General features: G+C 44.0%; 2 protein-coding genes across 2 annotated transcripts; both read left to right on the top strand.

Moving 5' to 3' along the window:
- Nucleotides 1–1,650: 1,650 nt before the first annotated feature.
- cldn8.1 (claudin 8.1) lies at nucleotides 1,651–5,926 on the top strand. Its single transcript, XM_063204818.1, has 2 exons — nucleotides 1,651–2,755; nucleotides 3,585–5,926. Exons 1-2 carry the CDS (start codon nucleotides 2,561–2,563, stop codon nucleotides 4,305–4,307), a joined length of 918 nt encoding a protein of 305 aa, XP_063060888.1. The 5' UTR covers nucleotides 1,651–2,560; the 3' UTR covers nucleotides 4,308–5,926.
- Nucleotides 5,927–9,060: 3,134 nt separating this feature from the next.
- LOC134453460 (claudin-8-like) lies at nucleotides 9,061–12,074 on the top strand. Its single transcript, XM_063204269.1, has 2 exons — nucleotides 9,061–10,146; nucleotides 10,691–12,074. Exons 1-2 carry the CDS (start codon nucleotides 9,429–9,431, stop codon nucleotides 11,089–11,091), a joined length of 1,119 nt encoding a protein of 372 aa, XP_063060339.1. The 5' UTR covers nucleotides 9,061–9,428; the 3' UTR covers nucleotides 11,092–12,074.
- Nucleotides 12,075–17,768: the final 5,694 nt, after the last annotated feature.

The following is a 17,768-nucleotide window of genomic DNA, read 5'->3' as shown; positions in this document are numbered from 1 at the left end:
ACATCAATAAAAACATAGCTAAATCTGCTTGTTGGTACATTAGGAACATTGCTAAAATTAAGCAGTTTGTATGTAAACAGGATTTTGCTTTTATTCCCAGTAGAGTTGACTATTAGCCTACTTATAGGTCTCCCCCAAAGGTCGGTCAGGCAGGTGCAAAATATCCAAAATGCTGCAGCAAGAATTCTAACTAAAACAAAGAAAAGAGACCACATCACTCCAGTACAGGTCATTGCACTGACAGTGAGATTTAGAATTGAGTTTAAAACTCTTCTGATAGCTTTAAGTCACTAAATGGCTTAGGCCCTAAATATATCTCAAATATGCTTGAGCAATATCATCATAATAGAGGTCTTAGATCTTCAGAATCTCCTCTACTTGTTGTGTCTAGGGTCAAATCTAGACAGGGTGAAATAGCATTTAGGCATTATATTTTTTCTCTTTTCTGACTACTACTTTCAAGCCCTGATAAATTGTTAAGGAATGTTGAAAAAACATGTTCTGTCAAGATAAAATCCTGTTCTTAACTGGACTAGAGTTAGGACCTTTTCCTATATATACCTGTAGGCCTACTTATGTTGTCATGATTATCAATTGACATCCTATTTCAGTGGTATCCTACTTGATGCCGTATGCAAATACAATCAGTCTGGTAATGTCGGTCAAAGTTAAATTCCCTAGTAGCCCCATGCCTTGATTAATGGTTGTCTTGTGTCAGGCTTAGCTCATAGTGACTGTTGGGTATTGTTGGGTGATATTTAGGTTTCTTTGTATCCCAATCTGATAATTAATGGCTGTCATGGTCTCTACCCTTCCATGGACTCACACTCTTAGTGACCATTTGTGTTGTTGGGACAATATTGAACTTTGACCAGATAAGAGTTGAGGATCTGATTGAATATAGCTTTGCCATCAGATTACTTCCCACAATGTGTAACACCGTGAAAGGCACATATGAATTCTGACTACCCTGTCAGTCACTGAGGTCTTTCCTGAATGCAGCCTAAATGCAAAATGCAAATGCACACACAGGTTAAATGAGTTACAGAATAGTTACTTATCTCCTCAAAATCAATAATGTCAAGGTTTGGTTGTTGTCCTGCATTCCCTATCGGAATCTGCATGCGGTAGGCTATATGGGCTACTAGGCATACATCCTCTGAAGGCCACTGGTAGTTGTTAATCTTCCATTTTGCAGGCACTGGATCCACCCATTAGGAAACACATTAGAGAAAATGGAGACTTGTGAATAAACAATGCTGTTCAACAAAGCAGGATTGGCACACAGGTGGAGAGAGAGAGAGAGAGAGAGAGAGAGAGAGAGAGAGAGAGAGAGAGAGAGAGAGAGAGAGAGAGAGAGAGAGAGAGAGAGAGAGAGAGAGAGAGAGAGAGAGAGGGGAAGAGGAAGAGAGAGAGAGAGAGAGAGAGATGGGAAAGAGAGATGCAAACAAACGCACAGAAAGAGGTCCTCCTGGGGGATTCAATTTCATAGCAACAGACCACAGCTCAACTCAGCTCAGCTCAGTTCCCTCCCATTCCATTCAGGCTCCCAATGCTGCCTCTGGCTCCTGAGAGGGAGGGGGAGTAGGAGTAGGCACCTGTACCAGCAGCAGAACACACACACACACACACACACCCTGCCACCTCTTCCACTGGGATGCAAAATCACCTGCTGACTGTTGGGACGCGAGCTGCTGCCACATCACCGCTTCAGATATAGCGCTTGGTGGCAACAAAGCTATCAAAGTTATCGAAGCGGCAGAGCTACCTAAGCTGCCAACCACAAACACACGCCGCTCAGAGGTACACTCTCCTGCATCCACAACAGGTAGCAACCCAGGGTTCACTTGGGAAGGGTCAAGTCAGACCCCTGGCAGAGAGGAAAAGAGGACGGATCACCTGCCATCACTCAGACACCCAGTGGAGCGGACGTCATACACAGAGAGGAGGAGGAAGAGGTGAGAGCAACAAGAATCTGGATTGGGACTTTCTTTAACTCTCTTTTTTTTCAAAAAATCTTTTTGAAACTCTTTTTTACGACTCTTCTACCTTTTAACTTTTTAACAACAAGAAGACAAGAGGAAAGAGCCGGAGTTTACAAAACTTTAAAAAGACCAAGCAAGGACTTTTGGCCTCAACAGATACTTTTGCATATGGCAAAGGGGGGTTAGAGTTAGAGGGGGGAGTTCTGGAGGAAGTCTGTGAGTTTGAGGAAAAAGGAGTTGAGGACAGCAGAGTTGAAGCTGGAGAGCGAGTGGGAGCTCGACGGGGAGTTGGAGGAAGCCAGTGGGTTAGTAGGAGGCTAGAGAAGAGCCCAGGGAAGGTGTGAGAGAAAGACCCAGATCTTGGGAACATCAGAAAAACCCAAACAAAGACTTTCTGGCACGGATACTCACACAGTGGGGACTTTGAGGAAACAAGTGCTGAAGGAGAAGAGTAGAGCTTAAGAAGTTTGAAGAAAAGAGTCGACGGCAGGGAGAGACAGGTAGGAGTCAGGACATAGACAGACACAGAGACAGATAGGAAAAGAGAGAGGGATAGAAAGAGAGAGAGAGCCATCATGGCGAACCCTGCGCTGGAGGTGGCGGCGCTGTGCCTGACGCTGATCGGTCTGATCGGCTGCGCAGCCAGCACCGGCATGCCGCAGTGGCGCGTCACCGCCTTCATCGGCGAGAACATCATCGTCATGGAGACCCGCTACGAGGGCCTGTGGATGAACTGCTACCGGCAGGCCGACATTCGCATGCAGTGCAAGGTATGAGCAGGACTGAGATCATGCTTTGTTTTCAGTATACTGTAGGCCAGTGGTCAGGGCCGAATTAAGATGGCCTGGGCCCCTAGGCTACAGGTTGCTGTGCACCCCCCTCCAAAAGGCGAATTTCGAACAAATTCACATAGACAAGGCTATAATTACGAGCTAGAAACATGTGTATTAACTGTACTCAACATGAGAGATTAATTTGTAAATATTGCATCCTGGCACAACTTTTTTAAAAACGTTTGGGGCCCCTAGGGTGCAGCCATATCTAGTCACTTTCCATTTTTCAACATATTTGCTTGCTAAACTTGAAATGAAACTTAAAATGTAAATCACACTAAAGGTAAATATGTTGCAAACAATGTATGGAAAGGTAACAATAAACAATATAAGGTTTTGTTCAAACAGTCCCTGTCTGTCCCTCCTGTCTGTAGGTGGCCCTAGACTTGATGTGCTGTTCTTAGTCTTTAATATTTAATGGTTCTGAGCCACTGATGCTGGACTTGTTGCTATACATGTTTTTGAATTTGAAATTTTGCCATGTGTACAACTTTCTGCCGGCTCTACCACCTGACCTATTAGCACCTCAACCTTATGCCCTTTTCTCTGTAAGCTTTGTGAAAATGGCTGTAACAACCATGAAGTCAAGTCAAGCCAAAGAAGAAGTAAAAACTTTGAATTTTGATGAAAATTTTGATATTCCCCAGCTGGCCCTGCCTCACGGCCTGCAGACTGTTCGTGGCCTGATGTGCTGTGCTTTATTGAAGTCTTTAATATTTTTTGCCATTTATAAAACTTTGACATTTTGAACTTTGAAATTCCCCAGGTGTACGACTCTCTGCTGGCCCTGCCCCCTGACCTCCAGGCTGCTCGAGGCCTAATGTGCTGTGCGGTGGCGCTGGGTGGCCTAGGCCTGCTGGTGAGCATCATGGGCATGCAATGCACCGGCTGCATCGACCGAGAAAACCAAGGCGCCAAGCGCATGGTGCTGATCATCGCCGGCAGCATGATCATCGGCGCCTGCATCTGCTGCATCATCCCCGTCTCCTGGACCGGCCACGTCATCATCCGCGACTTCTACAACCCGCTGCTGATCGACGCGCAGCGCCGGGAGCTTGGCGAGGCGCTCTACATCGGCTGGGTGTCGGCGGCGTTCCTGTTCGCCGGAGGGTGCGTGTTTGTGTGCTGCAGCGTACCGCGGGACGACGAGAGCGACTACTACTCCCGGAAGAAGAACGTGTACAACCCGGGGACGCCTTACGTGTCCTACACGCCGCAGCCACTGCTGCCCGCTGCTCCGGTGCCAAGGCCTCAGTCCATGTACAGCTACCCATCCAGGCAGCCCTCCATACAGGACTACTCCAGACAGCCTTCGAGGCAGCCCTCCTTCCAGCCCTCCATGCATCCGTCCCTGCAACAGTCCTATCATCCAGGCTATCTACCCTCTGCGACTCCATCGTACCATCCGGACATGCATAACCTGTCCAGGCACCCTTCTCTGCAGCCTGTGAGGCACCCCTCTCTCCAGAGCAAAGTCGCCTATCTCTAGATCGTCTGAAGCTCATCCCTGACCCCAGGCTTCATACAATGCCTTTTGTGGGACCACCAATGCCCTTCAATGTGGAACCATATGAGTTGGACCATGTAGGACCTAATATCTCCGACATGGAAGCGTAGTTCAAGACCACATAGTTGGTTTGGTGTGGCTTTGGTGTTTTGTATTTCAGCCCTCATGGAAATGTGATGGTCTATTGCTGTGATTCTCAAACTGTGGGCTGGGGCCCACTGGTGTGCCCTGGGTGTATTCCAAGTGGGCCTTGAAATCATCTTCTAAAAATCCAAAATCATGTGAGTGTATGTTGCTGTTAACCATGTATTTGCATTGTTTATTTAGCCAGAGGTAGGCCCCAAACATTTGTGAACATTTCAGGAGGGCCCAAAGTTGGAAAAAGTTGGGAACCCCTGCTCTTTTGGGTCTGCTGAGTTTTTTTTTTTTTGTTCATCTCAAGATTTAGGTTTACTCTCCAGCACTTCAATATTTCAACATTTCACTTGACATTACAAGGGCTTTGTTGGGGTAAGGGGATTTTACTTAGTGTCAATAGTCTTATAATCTGACATTTCTCCAGCATTTCTTTTGCTTAGTGTTTTAAGAGGTTTCTGGTAGTTACCTTTTAACTGTGTACATTTCGATATTATTTGTTAAGATGATGTTTACTTGATCAATCCTCACATTTCTAAGTGACTGAAATTTGATATTGAATCAGGCGTACAATTATATTAGCTATAACCTTTAATTACATAACCTGTGACCTTTTTTAAAAACAGAATCTTTTTGAACAATAATGTAGAAAGAAAGCTGATTAGATTTTATATTCTTCAGTAAACTACAACCTGGAAGGATGAGTTGAGTTGGCAAGCGGTTGTTTTTCCTGCTCTTGTGGTTGTGTGTTTACAGGAGTGTCATGGTGATCCATATGCCCTAAAGGCTTCAGTTTCAGTGGGTGTCGAGGATGGATCACATGAGGGTTGTACAACACAGTGGATGAAGGTGTTAACCATTTTAACTATGCACAGCCTTGTTTTTACACTTTTTTATATGGGACTTTACCGTTAACTGATTATTTCTTAAGTCTAAAAGGGTATATTGTCGAGAAGAAAATGCTTTACTTTAATTTGTTACTTCAGTACTTCCTTAACAAAAGGTATTTTTATGACCCCTGCCTCAGGAATGCATTACGGCCTGGGGCAACATCCTGGTGTGTTGTATGTCAATTTATAAGTAGATAGCCCTACTAGTAGTACACTTGATGTAATAAGGTTGACCTCTGTTTATGTCAACCGAAGGACCATTGGAACGAATGTTGTCTAAAGTATAAACATATAAAGTATGCTATAAACAGACTCTCTCTTTGTTTATATTGAGGATTAAATGTCAGAACAGTGACATAGTGAGAAGCCATTCGTCAACAAGTCCTGCCCTATTTACATAGCTATTTGTTTAAGAATTTCAAACAGAGGCACTATAGACAGACTACTCCCAACCCTTTGGACGCATGGGAAAAGGAAGGAACATTTATTTTCCATGTCATTGGTCTGTTGATCCAGTGTGTGTACATAACATTTCACTTATGAATGAGCATAAAATAAAGTTTCACTTGTTGAGTTCACAAACTACCAGCTTATCGTAATGTATTGATAAGATTGTTTAGATAGAAACCCTTTTGTAGGTCCTACACCACAATGGAAAACTTAGTTATAGTTTAGTCTTTTGTTTACACATTACACATCTCTTCATTGAACAAAAACAAATGTTGATGTAGAGGTGCTCTTGAGGCATAAACAAAGACGTAGAGCATACATCTCCTTTTCATTTAAAATTGCATTCGACAAGTGATACACAAGGGCATTACATCTAAAACAAGTAGGACTACGTATAAGTTTAAAAATAAAACAAGTCAATTGGACAGAGGTAGCTTTCTTGCCAAGGGACTCTGAGTCCCTCTGGTGGTGATGGAGAGCACTACAGCAGAAGCATGAGAATGATGCGCACTGGCAGCCTAGACCAGTGGTTCCCAACCTATGGGTCGGGACCCCCCTTATGGGTCGCCAAAGATCCACAGGGGGTCGCGGAGCCCTCTTGATTTTAAGGGGTTTCGTTTTAAATATATATAGCCCATGTTGAATAAAAGACAAATCATTTACTGTAACTAATAGACGCAACAAATTGTAAGTGCTACATTAAACATTTATTCTATATTTGACCAAAGACGAATTGAGGAATAAAATAACTAAAATAAGTTTTCGCAGGAAACGGAGGGCATCTTGTGACTCCGTCTCGTGCGGGCGCTCGCGTGGTTGGGTCACCAAAGCTTACAATAGTAAAAACATGGGTCCCTTAAGAAAAAGGTTGGGAACCACTGGCCTAGACAACAGTGATCAGTGAACGGAGAGGCAAAGCCAACTCTGTCTCTACAGTTGGTTGACAGATACACTGGTGAAAGTAAGAAAGCCTGTTGTCCGTGTTCTGTTGACACTTCTGAAGAGTTGTGAAAGTAAAACCAATTTAGTCACATCTGGGCAGTAAATCAAATGACTACTTGCAAATGACTTGGTACAATCAAAACATAGATGCAAAATATGGAAATGGTGAAGTATTTTCTTCAACCAAAAAAGCCATCATGGTTCATAACTACATAGCACTTCTTAATTTGACTAATGCACCTTGATTTAGAATACTGTACACCTGTAGTTTAAATGAGGATGATGGCCCAAGATGAAATTAAGTGTTTTAGACTTACTTCTGAACAACTAAAGGGTGTAACAGATCTGTCAGATACACAATGCTATAATAGGGAAAAGCAAAAAATGGTGTTAATTGGTGTGAGGTTCATCATTACATGAACTTAACGTTTTGACTTTGCACCCGGCTGAAAGAAATTGGATGAGCGTGAGATCTGACTGGGCTTTATAGGGGAAAGCGAATCTTTTTAAAATCAAATTTCAAATAATGGTTACATTTTTTTTCAGTGCATATCACCATCAACTCGCAACAGCATAAGGAGTACCTCTCACCATGAATTCCTCCATGGACAATACAAGCACTATACACACTTGCAAAGTGTAATGATCACCCTAATGATATTTGTATTATCTAGTTTATGTCAGCTCTATGATAGGCCATCTTCATATATATCATTCTCTACTTTGAAAGAAATACATGACTTGTCCATCGTGTCTGGATGAGTGTATCCAATTATTTGGAGACAACAGTGAGGCCAGATCCTTGTGAGAGGTGGGTCCCAAAGTTTTTCAGCGGGGACCTCCTTTTGGACTTAACAATATTTTTGCAACCCAGCGGCCTTCTGAAGTTGAAGTTTTGAGTGTGTAGCTTCTTACTGTAATCCCAAACAGTAAACACAGCCACTTTCGGCAGGCAAAGAGTACACTGTGAAAACAGCTGAGAGAGGCTTTGACCCACATGTCCCAACTAAGTAACCATAAACATACCCCCAGTCAGGGCTGGACTGGTCATCAGGCATACAGGGCATCTTCCCGCTGGGTCAACAATCCCCAGCAGCTGATACTATTGTTGCTTCTTTTGTTTGTTTGTTTTCTTTGGAACTGCCAACAAGTTGTGGTCCATCTTCTTCTTCTTCTTTTGTGTGGTCTTTTTGACTTTATTTATGATAGGACAGTGAATGTGGTGACAGGAAGCGAGTGGGGGAGAGAGAGACGGGGAAGGGCCGGCAAAGGACTGGGGCCGGGAATTGAACCCGGGTCTGCCGCATGGTAGACGAGTGCCCTATTGGTTGGCCATGGCATCACTGGTCCATCTTCAATACAGACAGTGGACTGAGTCAAGCAGGATACAGTATGAAAACCGCTTGGATGTGTGAGAGGCCAGTTTACTGTAAGACAAAAATGCCCAGGCTGGATTTTTGGTCCTAGGCCAGCCTTGGCCCCAGCAGCACCTACCCCCAACCCCATCCCCGACACACCAATCAGAGCCATGCCTGGGCGCTTTTCCCACAACAAACCCAGCGCCGCCAAACCCTCTTTCTCACGATTACTACACGACTTTTTGCACATTGCACCTGAGGGACGGAGCTGTAGGCTGGAGGAGGGAGTTGAAAGCGATTGCTCGCTCAGTACTAGAGTTAGAGGCTTCAGTGGAGGAGGTCTAATGCTCTTATTTTGGGAGCACTTCCAAGGGCTTTCATCATCCGCCATGGGGAGACTACAGCTCTGGAGCTGAGGACTGGGCTGGGGCTGGAGCTCTCTCCTGCTGCTGCTGCTGCTGCTTTTGGCTAAGCCGTTTTGGAGGTAATTAGTTTCGAGAGGGTAGTGATATACTTGGACAGAGGATATTGAAAAGACTAGCGAAGAGAAGAGGATATTGAGAAGTGAGAAGAAAACATAGAGAAGAGAGGAGAGGAGAGAAGAAGAGGATATTGAGAGAAGAGAAGAGAAGAGAAGAGAAGAGAAGAGAAGAGAAGAGAAGAGAAGAGAAGAGAAGAGAAGAGAAGAGAAGAGAAGAGAAGAGAAGAGAAGAGAAGAGAAGAAAAGTGAAGACTGGAGACAATAATAATAAAAACAACAACAAACAAAGATGATGTACAAGGGTCAATCAGATATAAAAGTGCAAGAGCAAGAATTATAACAAAGTGGAAAGTATTGAAGGGAAGAAAAAACAGGAAAGGAGAAAAGACTGACAAAAAGAGGAGGGGTGAGGAGAGATCAGAGAATGGAAAAAATAAAATAAAAGCCAAGACAATAAATTAAATGAATAGAAACAAAGCATGAAAGACATGAAAATGAAAGAATAGATGGTGAAAGAAAGCCAAAAGAAGAGTAGAGTAGATAAGAGAAGAAAAGCAGAGGAGATAAGAAGTACAGGGGTGTGGGAGCCAAGAATCACAGAACAGAGATGATGCAGGGGGCATTGGAGCGGATGGACATGTGAACAGAAGAGAACAGAGAAGCAGAATAAGTGAAATAGAAAAGAAGCAAAGGGGGAAACACAAGACAGGTGAAGAGAAGACAGGAAAATAAGGAAATAAAGGGCAAGAGAGTTGAAGAAAAGAGAAAAAAGAGAAGATAAGAATAAATAAAAAAGATACAACAGAAAGACAATATATAACAGCGCTGCAGCATTTATAGCACAGAGATGGTGCAGGGGGCATCCGAGTTGATGGGCATGTGCCTGGGCATCGTGGGTCTCCTGGGGGCAGCCGTCACCACCGGACTGCCCATGTGGAAGGTCACAGCCTTCATCGGAGAGAACATCATTGTCATGGAAACGCGCTGGGAGGGCCTGTGGATGAACTGCTACCGGCAGTCCAACATCCGCATGCAGTGCAAAGTCTACGACTCCTTGCTCTTCCTGCCCCCGGAGCTGCAGGCCGCCCGAGGCCTCATGTGCTGCTCGCTCGCGCTGTCTGGCATCGGCCTGTTGGTGGCGCTGGTGGGTTTGCGTAGCCTGCACTGCCTGTCGGGGCAGCTGAGGCTGAAGCGCATCCTGCTGATGGTGGCGGGGGGCATGCAGGTGCTGGCCTCCGCCTGCGTCTTCATCCCCGTCTCCTGGACCGGCCACGCCATCATCCGCGACTTCTACAACCCGCTGCTGATCGACGCGCAGCGCCGGGAGCTGGGCGAGGCGCTCTACATCGGCTGGGTGTCAGGTGCCGTCTTGTTTGCCGCCGGCCTGGTGTTCCTGTGCTGCTGGCGGATCGTGAAAGAGGAAGGCTCGTTCGACGTCTACCAGCCGGGGTACTACTACGCCCCCGGTGCCAAGCCCACCCTCACCCGCTTCCACCCGCTGGCCAGCTCCATGAGCTCCGCCATGCAGCAGCAGCCCATGCTGATGCACCAGACCAGCTTCCTGGGTAAATGAGAGGGGATGGTGCACGTATGGGGTATTGTCATTCTGCAAGTGGAATTCTATAGGCCTATGGAATTCTGGCGGGCCTACTCACTATTTGCTGAAAATGCTCAACTACATCATAACAACATTGTTATAACAGTACTGAGAGCCTTTCGTGACAGATTAAGACAGTCATTACAACTTTGCTGGGAGTAAGGTTATAACATAGGCTCTGCGCTACGGGGTTAACTACCATAGTACTACACCACTGCAACGTCACACAGGGCCTTTAGTAATACATTATGACTTAGTCATTGCCATGTTGGTAACAGCAAAGTTATAACAGGTCGGGGCCATGTCTTAATGGGATATGTAGAGGCGAGGTATATTTACGGTAGGCCTGTGTGTGGATGTACTGTAGCCTATGTGTAAAATGGTGTCTATGCATGTATGTACTTGTGATGAGAGTCATAAACAATCTGACTTGTGCTGATCTGACTGAAAATGAATATCCCTATGGAAAAATGAAGACTAATTTCATCTAATCTTTTTCGTTCCTCATCCAGCACCACCGTCATCGGTACACAGTATGCCCCCCATGGCTCCACAAGGCCCATATCCCTTCAACCCTCAACAAACCATCCAGTACGGGCAACAACAGTTCGTCCCTGCTGCTGCTGCTGCACCTATGGTGTACCCAGCAGCCAATGCCATGCCATTGTACCCACCACCAGCAGCATCCTTCACAAAGGGAGGTCCTCAACACCAGTTGACCCCAAGGGAGTCTCTCTACTACAGCCAAAGCCAGCACTCCACGCCGTACACCGCCACGTCCCAGACGCCATACGCTTCGTACCAGTCCAACTCCAGCTTCCACCCGGTGCAGCAGAAGCCGGTGTTCATCGGGTACGACTACTCCAGGGTGGCGCCCTCACACTCCAGCTCCAGCTCAGGCATGCGGATATGAGGACCTGCTACAGACTATCAATTATACTGTACACACACGCGCGCACACGCGCGCGTACACACACACACACACACACACACACACACACACACACACACACACACACACACACACACACACACACACACACACACACACACACACACACACACACACACACACACACACACACACGCGCACACACACACACACACACTATTCAGTTGACTATCTGTACAAATACTGGGGAACGTGTTACACAGATTCAGTTATAGGCGTTTGATTAATCGTGACCCTGACTGACTGTGAATCTACTGCTAAAATGGATGAAGAACTGGATTGGGCTAAGTACCAGCTCTGACAGTAATTGTGAACTTTTGCACTGGAGGAACGGGGGAATGCAGAACTTTTGGGAGAATGTTTTTTTCTCCTTGAAAACAAGCAGATCTGACTAGGTGCACTAACTTGGATAGGCCTACTACACTGTCCATGTGAAATAGAATGGTATAGAGAAAATGCATGAATGCAAATCTATCAGCAGTGCACCATGCATTATATCACCAGTAAGTATAGCATTTTAATACTTACGTATATCCAATATACTGTAATATTTATCACAGAACATAAATTGCACTGTACACACTTTTTCTCTACTTGTGATTACACTTCTTATTTACAAAATTGAATTATGTTAAGTCAAATCATTGACACAAAAAGGATGCATAGCCTACAACATTTTTCTTGGGCTATAACTCCAGCTGCCAGGACTAACATGCAGTTCTCTTCTTTTGAAATGTATAAACAGCTATTTTTGTACACCAAAACCATGATAGGCCTAGGGACATCACCAAACCAGAAATGGTGTTTCTGTCAACATTAGAGTTGCCCTCCATCAGATAAGCATGTTGTTGTCAACACCAAGGGATGCAGGCTACTGGACTACTGTGAAGTAGAACAATGACTAATGACTTGGCACAATAATTTATTAGAAAAACTCAAATGGTGACAATTTTTACATTTCTTTTTTGTAATTTGGAATATTTGTATTCTTCTTTTTTTGCAATTTCAGGTCGCAATGTTTTTAAACCTTATATTTCTAAATGATTTTTGATTATACGCTAATAATGAATAAAGTATTCATATCTTGTATTACAATAGCTTGCAGTGCAGATGTGTGCCTCAGCACTGCTCCAAAAGACACACGACTTCCCTCACTGCTGATACCTGTGTTTTGGGAAGAGCTTGACATTAGACAACAAAGACAAAGATGTAATTGACCAATCGATCGATCAATCGATCAATCAATCAATCAATCAATCAATCAATCAATCAATCAATCAATCAATCAATCAATCAACCAAAGTTAACCTTGTGATTTGTTAGGTCTATCTGACACGCAACAAATGTCTATTTGTGTCACCCCTAATGTATGGGCTATGTATCCCAGTATGTGTGTTGCAAAGTGTGTGTGTGTGTGTGTGTGTGTGTGTGTGTGTGTGTGTGTGTGTGTGTGTGTGTGTGTGTGTGTGTGTGTGTGTGTGTGTGTGTGTGTGTGTGTGTGTGTGTGAGAGAGAGAGAGAGGGGGGGGGAGAGAGAGTGTGTGTGTGTGTGTGAGTAATTTATGAAGATAGCAAAAGATAATGTCAAAAAAGAAAGATAAACACAGAGATAAAAAGGAATCTGAACTTGCTCCAGCAAATACAAAACACGCCTACTGTAACCTTTCACATTCTTCTTAAGCATCCTCCCTCACTTGACTGGATCACAACAACTATCTACCAAAGGGCATAGGCCTCTTCTCTGTAATCCTCATAATGCCGTGCAAATCCACAGGGCTACCATTAAACAACCAGCCTCTCTGATCTGTTAATAATTTCCTGGATCACAGCATCACGTTTCCGTTCAAAAGCGATGCAATTTATAACGGTGGCCACTAGTGCCCACAGTGTTGGTTACTGCTGGAGCGCGCACAGCTCAGAGCAGATTTTGCAGCTTTGTTTCTCTGTCAGTGTGCCGGTTTTGTTTTCTCCAGTGTCGGGATATGGCCTCAAAACAATAGTTACATTTCAACGCACGGAATTTCAAATAAATATGCCAGAGGTCCATGATGTTACTGCAATGCTAATACTTTTTTTGAATGTGTGTTGTGTGTTGCCTTGGTACAAATGCGTGCGCCAGGCAAAACTACACGGAGCAAACATCCTGATTAAAAAGAAGCAGAGTGAAACAATTGTTCCTCCTACTTTGACTTCTGAAGTATTTGGCCCTAATAACATGGATTCCCGATGTGGGTGGCCTTATTCTAGTGTGGTTTGAAGAGCCAGAGAGAAAGTAATTGGTTATCTCTCTATCAGACAGTGGTAAATAAAACTGCTGGCGAGGTAGTTTAATCTTCTTGGGAGCTTCAGCGGCCGTTGCGAAGATTAGATCTGCGTTTCCATCAGGACTGCAGCGAAGATTTAATCATTCCTCGGTGTACCAAAGCAAAGACGGTGTCGAGGTCGACTGTTGCCAGATTTGAAGTTAATCTTCCGAACATATACATGTTTGCGGATCAGCAGCTTGCCCGTGCCCTCATTTGAGAACGCGCACGGAGAGGGACGCGCTCCTCTGCCCGAGGTTCACCGACCCGACTTTCTGCTGTGAGACTGCCCCGGAGGAATGTTTAACGGATGTACAAATGGGACAACTTGAGATGGAGGCAGTCTGAGCACCTTGGTATGTCCAGGGTCTCGAGACCACGCGACGATGCCCGGTCTCTTTTGGTCATTTTACAGCATCTGTGGGAACGCCACTGTCACCAGGAGGTTTGATGGCGAAAGCGCCGGTCCGACGTCAGCTGTTCATCCCTGATGCGATGGAACCACAACATTGCCAAAAATTGATTAAAAAATAATAATCTAAGAATCAATGTTTAAATCCATTCGTCAGCGTGCACCATGGCGAAAAGGATGGGACTATTATTTTCGCTTTTGTACTTGGCGACAGAGTTTGCTCCGAGTTGGCAGCAAGTCCTTAGAATCGGTAAGTGATGCTTGATCTAAAATTATTCACTAACCTGTCTGTTTTTCTGTACTTAATTGCTCATCGAGAGTTTACTTAGCACAAATAACTCACCAGTGCTGTCAAAAAGCTCGGCTTTGTTTTTGCGTTATTGCAAGTAAACAAACAGGCAACATCTGTACTGATGATGCATGGAGATGCTACTGTCAAATCTCGAATCAGTGATTATTGTATTTGGTGACATGCCCACAACTGCTTTGCAGCATTTGACAAACAGCTGTTTTGTTTGTTACGCAAGGCTTTTCACTTAGTATTCAAGTCAAAGTGGTCAAATCAAATGCAGTTCTTGCGCCGTCAGTGGATACTGACTGTGGCTCACTTAATTGATTCCAGGCTCCATTCATGAAGCTTTTGCTAGCCCTTTTAGCATTGCCATCACTTCAGCTCCACTCATAACAGAGCTCAGTGTCAGAAAAGCCCTCAACATCACTCACTGTAGAACTCTACTTAATTTTTTGAACCCTGTCAGGAAACTAAAGACTGTAAACTTTCAGCATACTACTAACTTTGGAGTGTTAACCTATAGCCTATACATGTGGATGTGGACCCTTGGGGGTAATTGTGAAGTCTTATGTCATATAAAATCGGTCATGTGTATGCTTGGGTGCTGAGAATAAAAGACAGGAGGAAAAATAGTTGTGCACACGGAGTGTGCGTCAATTAAAGTGGAAGTCAGCAGGCATTTTTTGATTCCTTCCATGACTCACTAGGCATCTCAAGGTTCTCTGAGCAGCTCCTTATGGTCCACTAATAAAAGCTCAGAGTGATGAGAGTAGTGATGTGAAAAATGATATCTGCACGTCTGAGTCACTTCTGAGTCTGAGTCTGAGTGAGTCCTTCTCTCTCTCCAAACATCAGGCCTTTATAAATATTTAACTGGGACTAGACCTTGCAACAAAAATGGCGATGTTTGTTCTTTAGTTTATTTCCCAAAGGTTGATACCGAAAGGTGTTGATGCAAATAGGCTATATAATTCCACTGGAAAGCAGAGGCTTTTGTATATCCTAGATTTTCCTTGAAGATAGACAATGACTCTCCAAGGTTAACGCAGACTTTTCAAGAGTTATAAAAGCCATGCATAGAAACAAGCCAGTGTTGCCAACTGAGATGGAGATGGTGTGATAATAGTGGGTCAGTCTTTTAGACACACTTTTTTCCTCATCAGCCAAAACCAGACAAACTATAACCAAACCATTAGACAGATATTCATAATGGATTCACTGACATATCAACCACATCTATTAATTGGCAGACAAAACCCTCCTTATTCAAAAAAGTTAGTTAGTCAAAAGTGTTTAGTTCTAAGAAATTTGACTTTAAACTTTTTTGAATAACAACCTCGATGAATTAGAATGGTTACATTTATTGTTTGAATATTAGTTGACTGATATTGCAAATGTCATAACATCAGGGCTGTCCCCTTGTGTGATATTCAAGATGAAGGGTTTCAATCTCTGTCACTTAGCTGGTGTTGTTTTATTCAAAGTTACTTACAGTGACTTCAGAGTATTGGTTACAGTCCCTGGTGTAGTGTGAGGTCAGGTGTCCTGCTGAAGGGCACTTCAGCCATGGATGCATAGTGTAGGGACACACAATCTTATTGGTAAGGGTGGGATGTGAAACCGCAATGCTCTGATCTGAATACCACCTCAGCAACCCTGCAGTCTAGCAGTGACACGTAACATTCACTGCACCACAGTGGAAGTACACATTAAGCTATTTTTATAACTCTTTCCACAATTGTCACATACTGTGTGATCTACACTATGTCCTATTGGACACCAGATGGAAATTAGCCCTTGGGCTACAATCTGGCATGTTTACATATATGTACATGTATGTATATGTTCATTAATGTGCAATGTCCTGAACAAATAAAGTAAAGTAAAGTAAAGTATGCCAGCACCTTCATTATGACGTTCCACCGTTTATTTCTCTTACTGGTACTGTGGCCAAGAAAAGACAACACACTTCATATCTGACCTATAAAACTGATGTGTTGTTGATTGGTAAACAAAACAGATCTAAGTCTACTTGATAAGCCTTGGTTAGTTTAAGGATGCCCCAAGCACAGCACTACTGACTGTGATGGCGAACGCAAATCAATTTTTCGGCCATGATTGTTGATTGCTGTGGCGATGGGGAAGGGGGCTCGATAGGACTGGAGACAAACAACTTCAGTCCATATATTGGATGATGTGAAAGTATAGCTTACCAAAGCGCTGATCAATTGCCCATTACATTGCCTGTGTTTTTCCGTTTAAGTGGATCATTGGATGTTGTTGAACAAAGGGAGGTGAAAGGCTCTTGTCGTTTTTGAGCTTGTACAGCTTGTAGCCATATATAGCCCTAGAGGTTCAGAGATCTGAACTCTGCAACAGAATGTGTATTCCACATACGTAGACTGTATTCCAAAACAAGAAGAATATCTCAGGATTCTTGTCCAGAATTAGAGGAGGCAATCTTGAATAGCACATTTTTTGTTGTTCTTGTTGTGGTTGATGTTTTTGTTATTTTTAAAAATGCTATGCATATGCCAAGCACACGATGATGAATCGTGAAATCATATTTTTTATCTTACACTGCCGGGTTCTTCTGGGAATGTAGCTAGTCTGAGGTTACTGGGTCTCTGGGCCTGAGTGGATTATCTAAATCTGCAGTCACAGCATCACAAATAATAACCACACAGTACATGCTGCAGTGTTAATTCAACACTTTGAGAGTTGATTTAACATCTTCTAGAGTGTATTTGGTCGTAGAGTACTCGTAAACGTTGAATCAACACTGCAGGGTTTTTTTGTTGTGCACCTTTCACACTGCGTAGAGCCAGGACCCTCACATTACATTACATTGCATAGCATTGTCTTTCATTGCATTACAGTATACTTAGTTGACACGCTTGCTGTATAGATCGAAATAGTTATAACAGACAGGGACATTGTCAGGGTTACAGGCATTTCTCAAGGAGGCAAGGAATTGGAAGAAGCTGAAAATTCAATTCAATTCAATTCATTTCAATTCAATTCAATTAATTTCAATTCTATTCTATTCTATTCTATTCTATTCTATTCTATTGTGTACAATTTGCCCTTACGCCCACGTCACCTCTCAGGGGTAGCACGTGCCATCAGTGCATAACTGCCATTAGGTTAATTCCAATAAGCACACCCCCGAATCTGTGTTTTGGGACATCGCTAATCTCTTCAAAATCATCATCTCTTTCTCCTTCTCTCTCTCTCTCTCTCTCTCTCTCTCTCTCTCTCTCTCTCTCTCTCTCTCTCTCTCTCTCTCTCTGTGTGCGTGCGCATACGTGTATCTGTGTCTGTCTGTGTGTGTATGTGTGTGGATGGCTGCCTCTGAGGGCTACCTAATCTTTGTCATTCTGCTTGCTGCCTGTGACCCTTTCCCAGAGTCTTTAATCTGGTCCATATGGTGTTCATCGCAATTAACATTTCCTAGTTTAGTAGTTTACCCCAGCTTGGCCAAGACCTACAGCTACCTCCACCACCACTATGCCGCCACCCCCAGCAGCTGTGTACAGCTACAGAATCTAGCTGTGGCTGCCTGCATGCCATAGTAATGCTCCTGGTAAACCTTCTCTCTCATATTGCCTCTGCATCCTCTACTGTCCATT

Source organism: Engraulis encrasicolus, chromosome 8, assembly GCF_034702125.1.
Source record: "Engraulis encrasicolus isolate BLACKSEA-1 chromosome 8, IST_EnEncr_1.0, whole genome shotgun sequence".
Classification (NCBI taxonomy): domain Eukaryota; kingdom Metazoa; phylum Chordata; class Actinopteri; order Clupeiformes; family Engraulidae; genus Engraulis; species Engraulis encrasicolus.
Note: the sequence above shows the minus strand (reverse complement) of the source record. Positions and strands in the feature narration are given on the sequence as shown.

What these genes read in the sequence shown, in the direction of transcription:
- cldn8.1 (XM_063204818.1), top strand. Translation starts at nt 2,561, where the DNA reads ATGGCGAACCCTGCGCTGGAGGTGGCGGCGCTGTGCCTGACGCTGATC. An exon ending in ACATTCGCATGCAGTGCAAG is followed by an intron (nt 2,756 to 3,584) that starts GTATGAGCAGGA and finishes GAAATTCCCCAG; the next exon opens with GTGTACGACTCTCTGCTGGC.
- LOC134453460 (XM_063204269.1), top strand. Translation starts at nt 9,429, where the DNA reads ATGGTGCAGGGGGCATCCGAGTTGATGGGCATGTGCCTGGGCATCGTG. An exon ending in GCACCAGACCAGCTTCCTGG is followed by an intron (nt 10,147 to 10,690) that starts GTAAATGAGAGG and finishes TTCCTCATCCAG; the next exon opens with CACCACCGTCATCGGTACAC.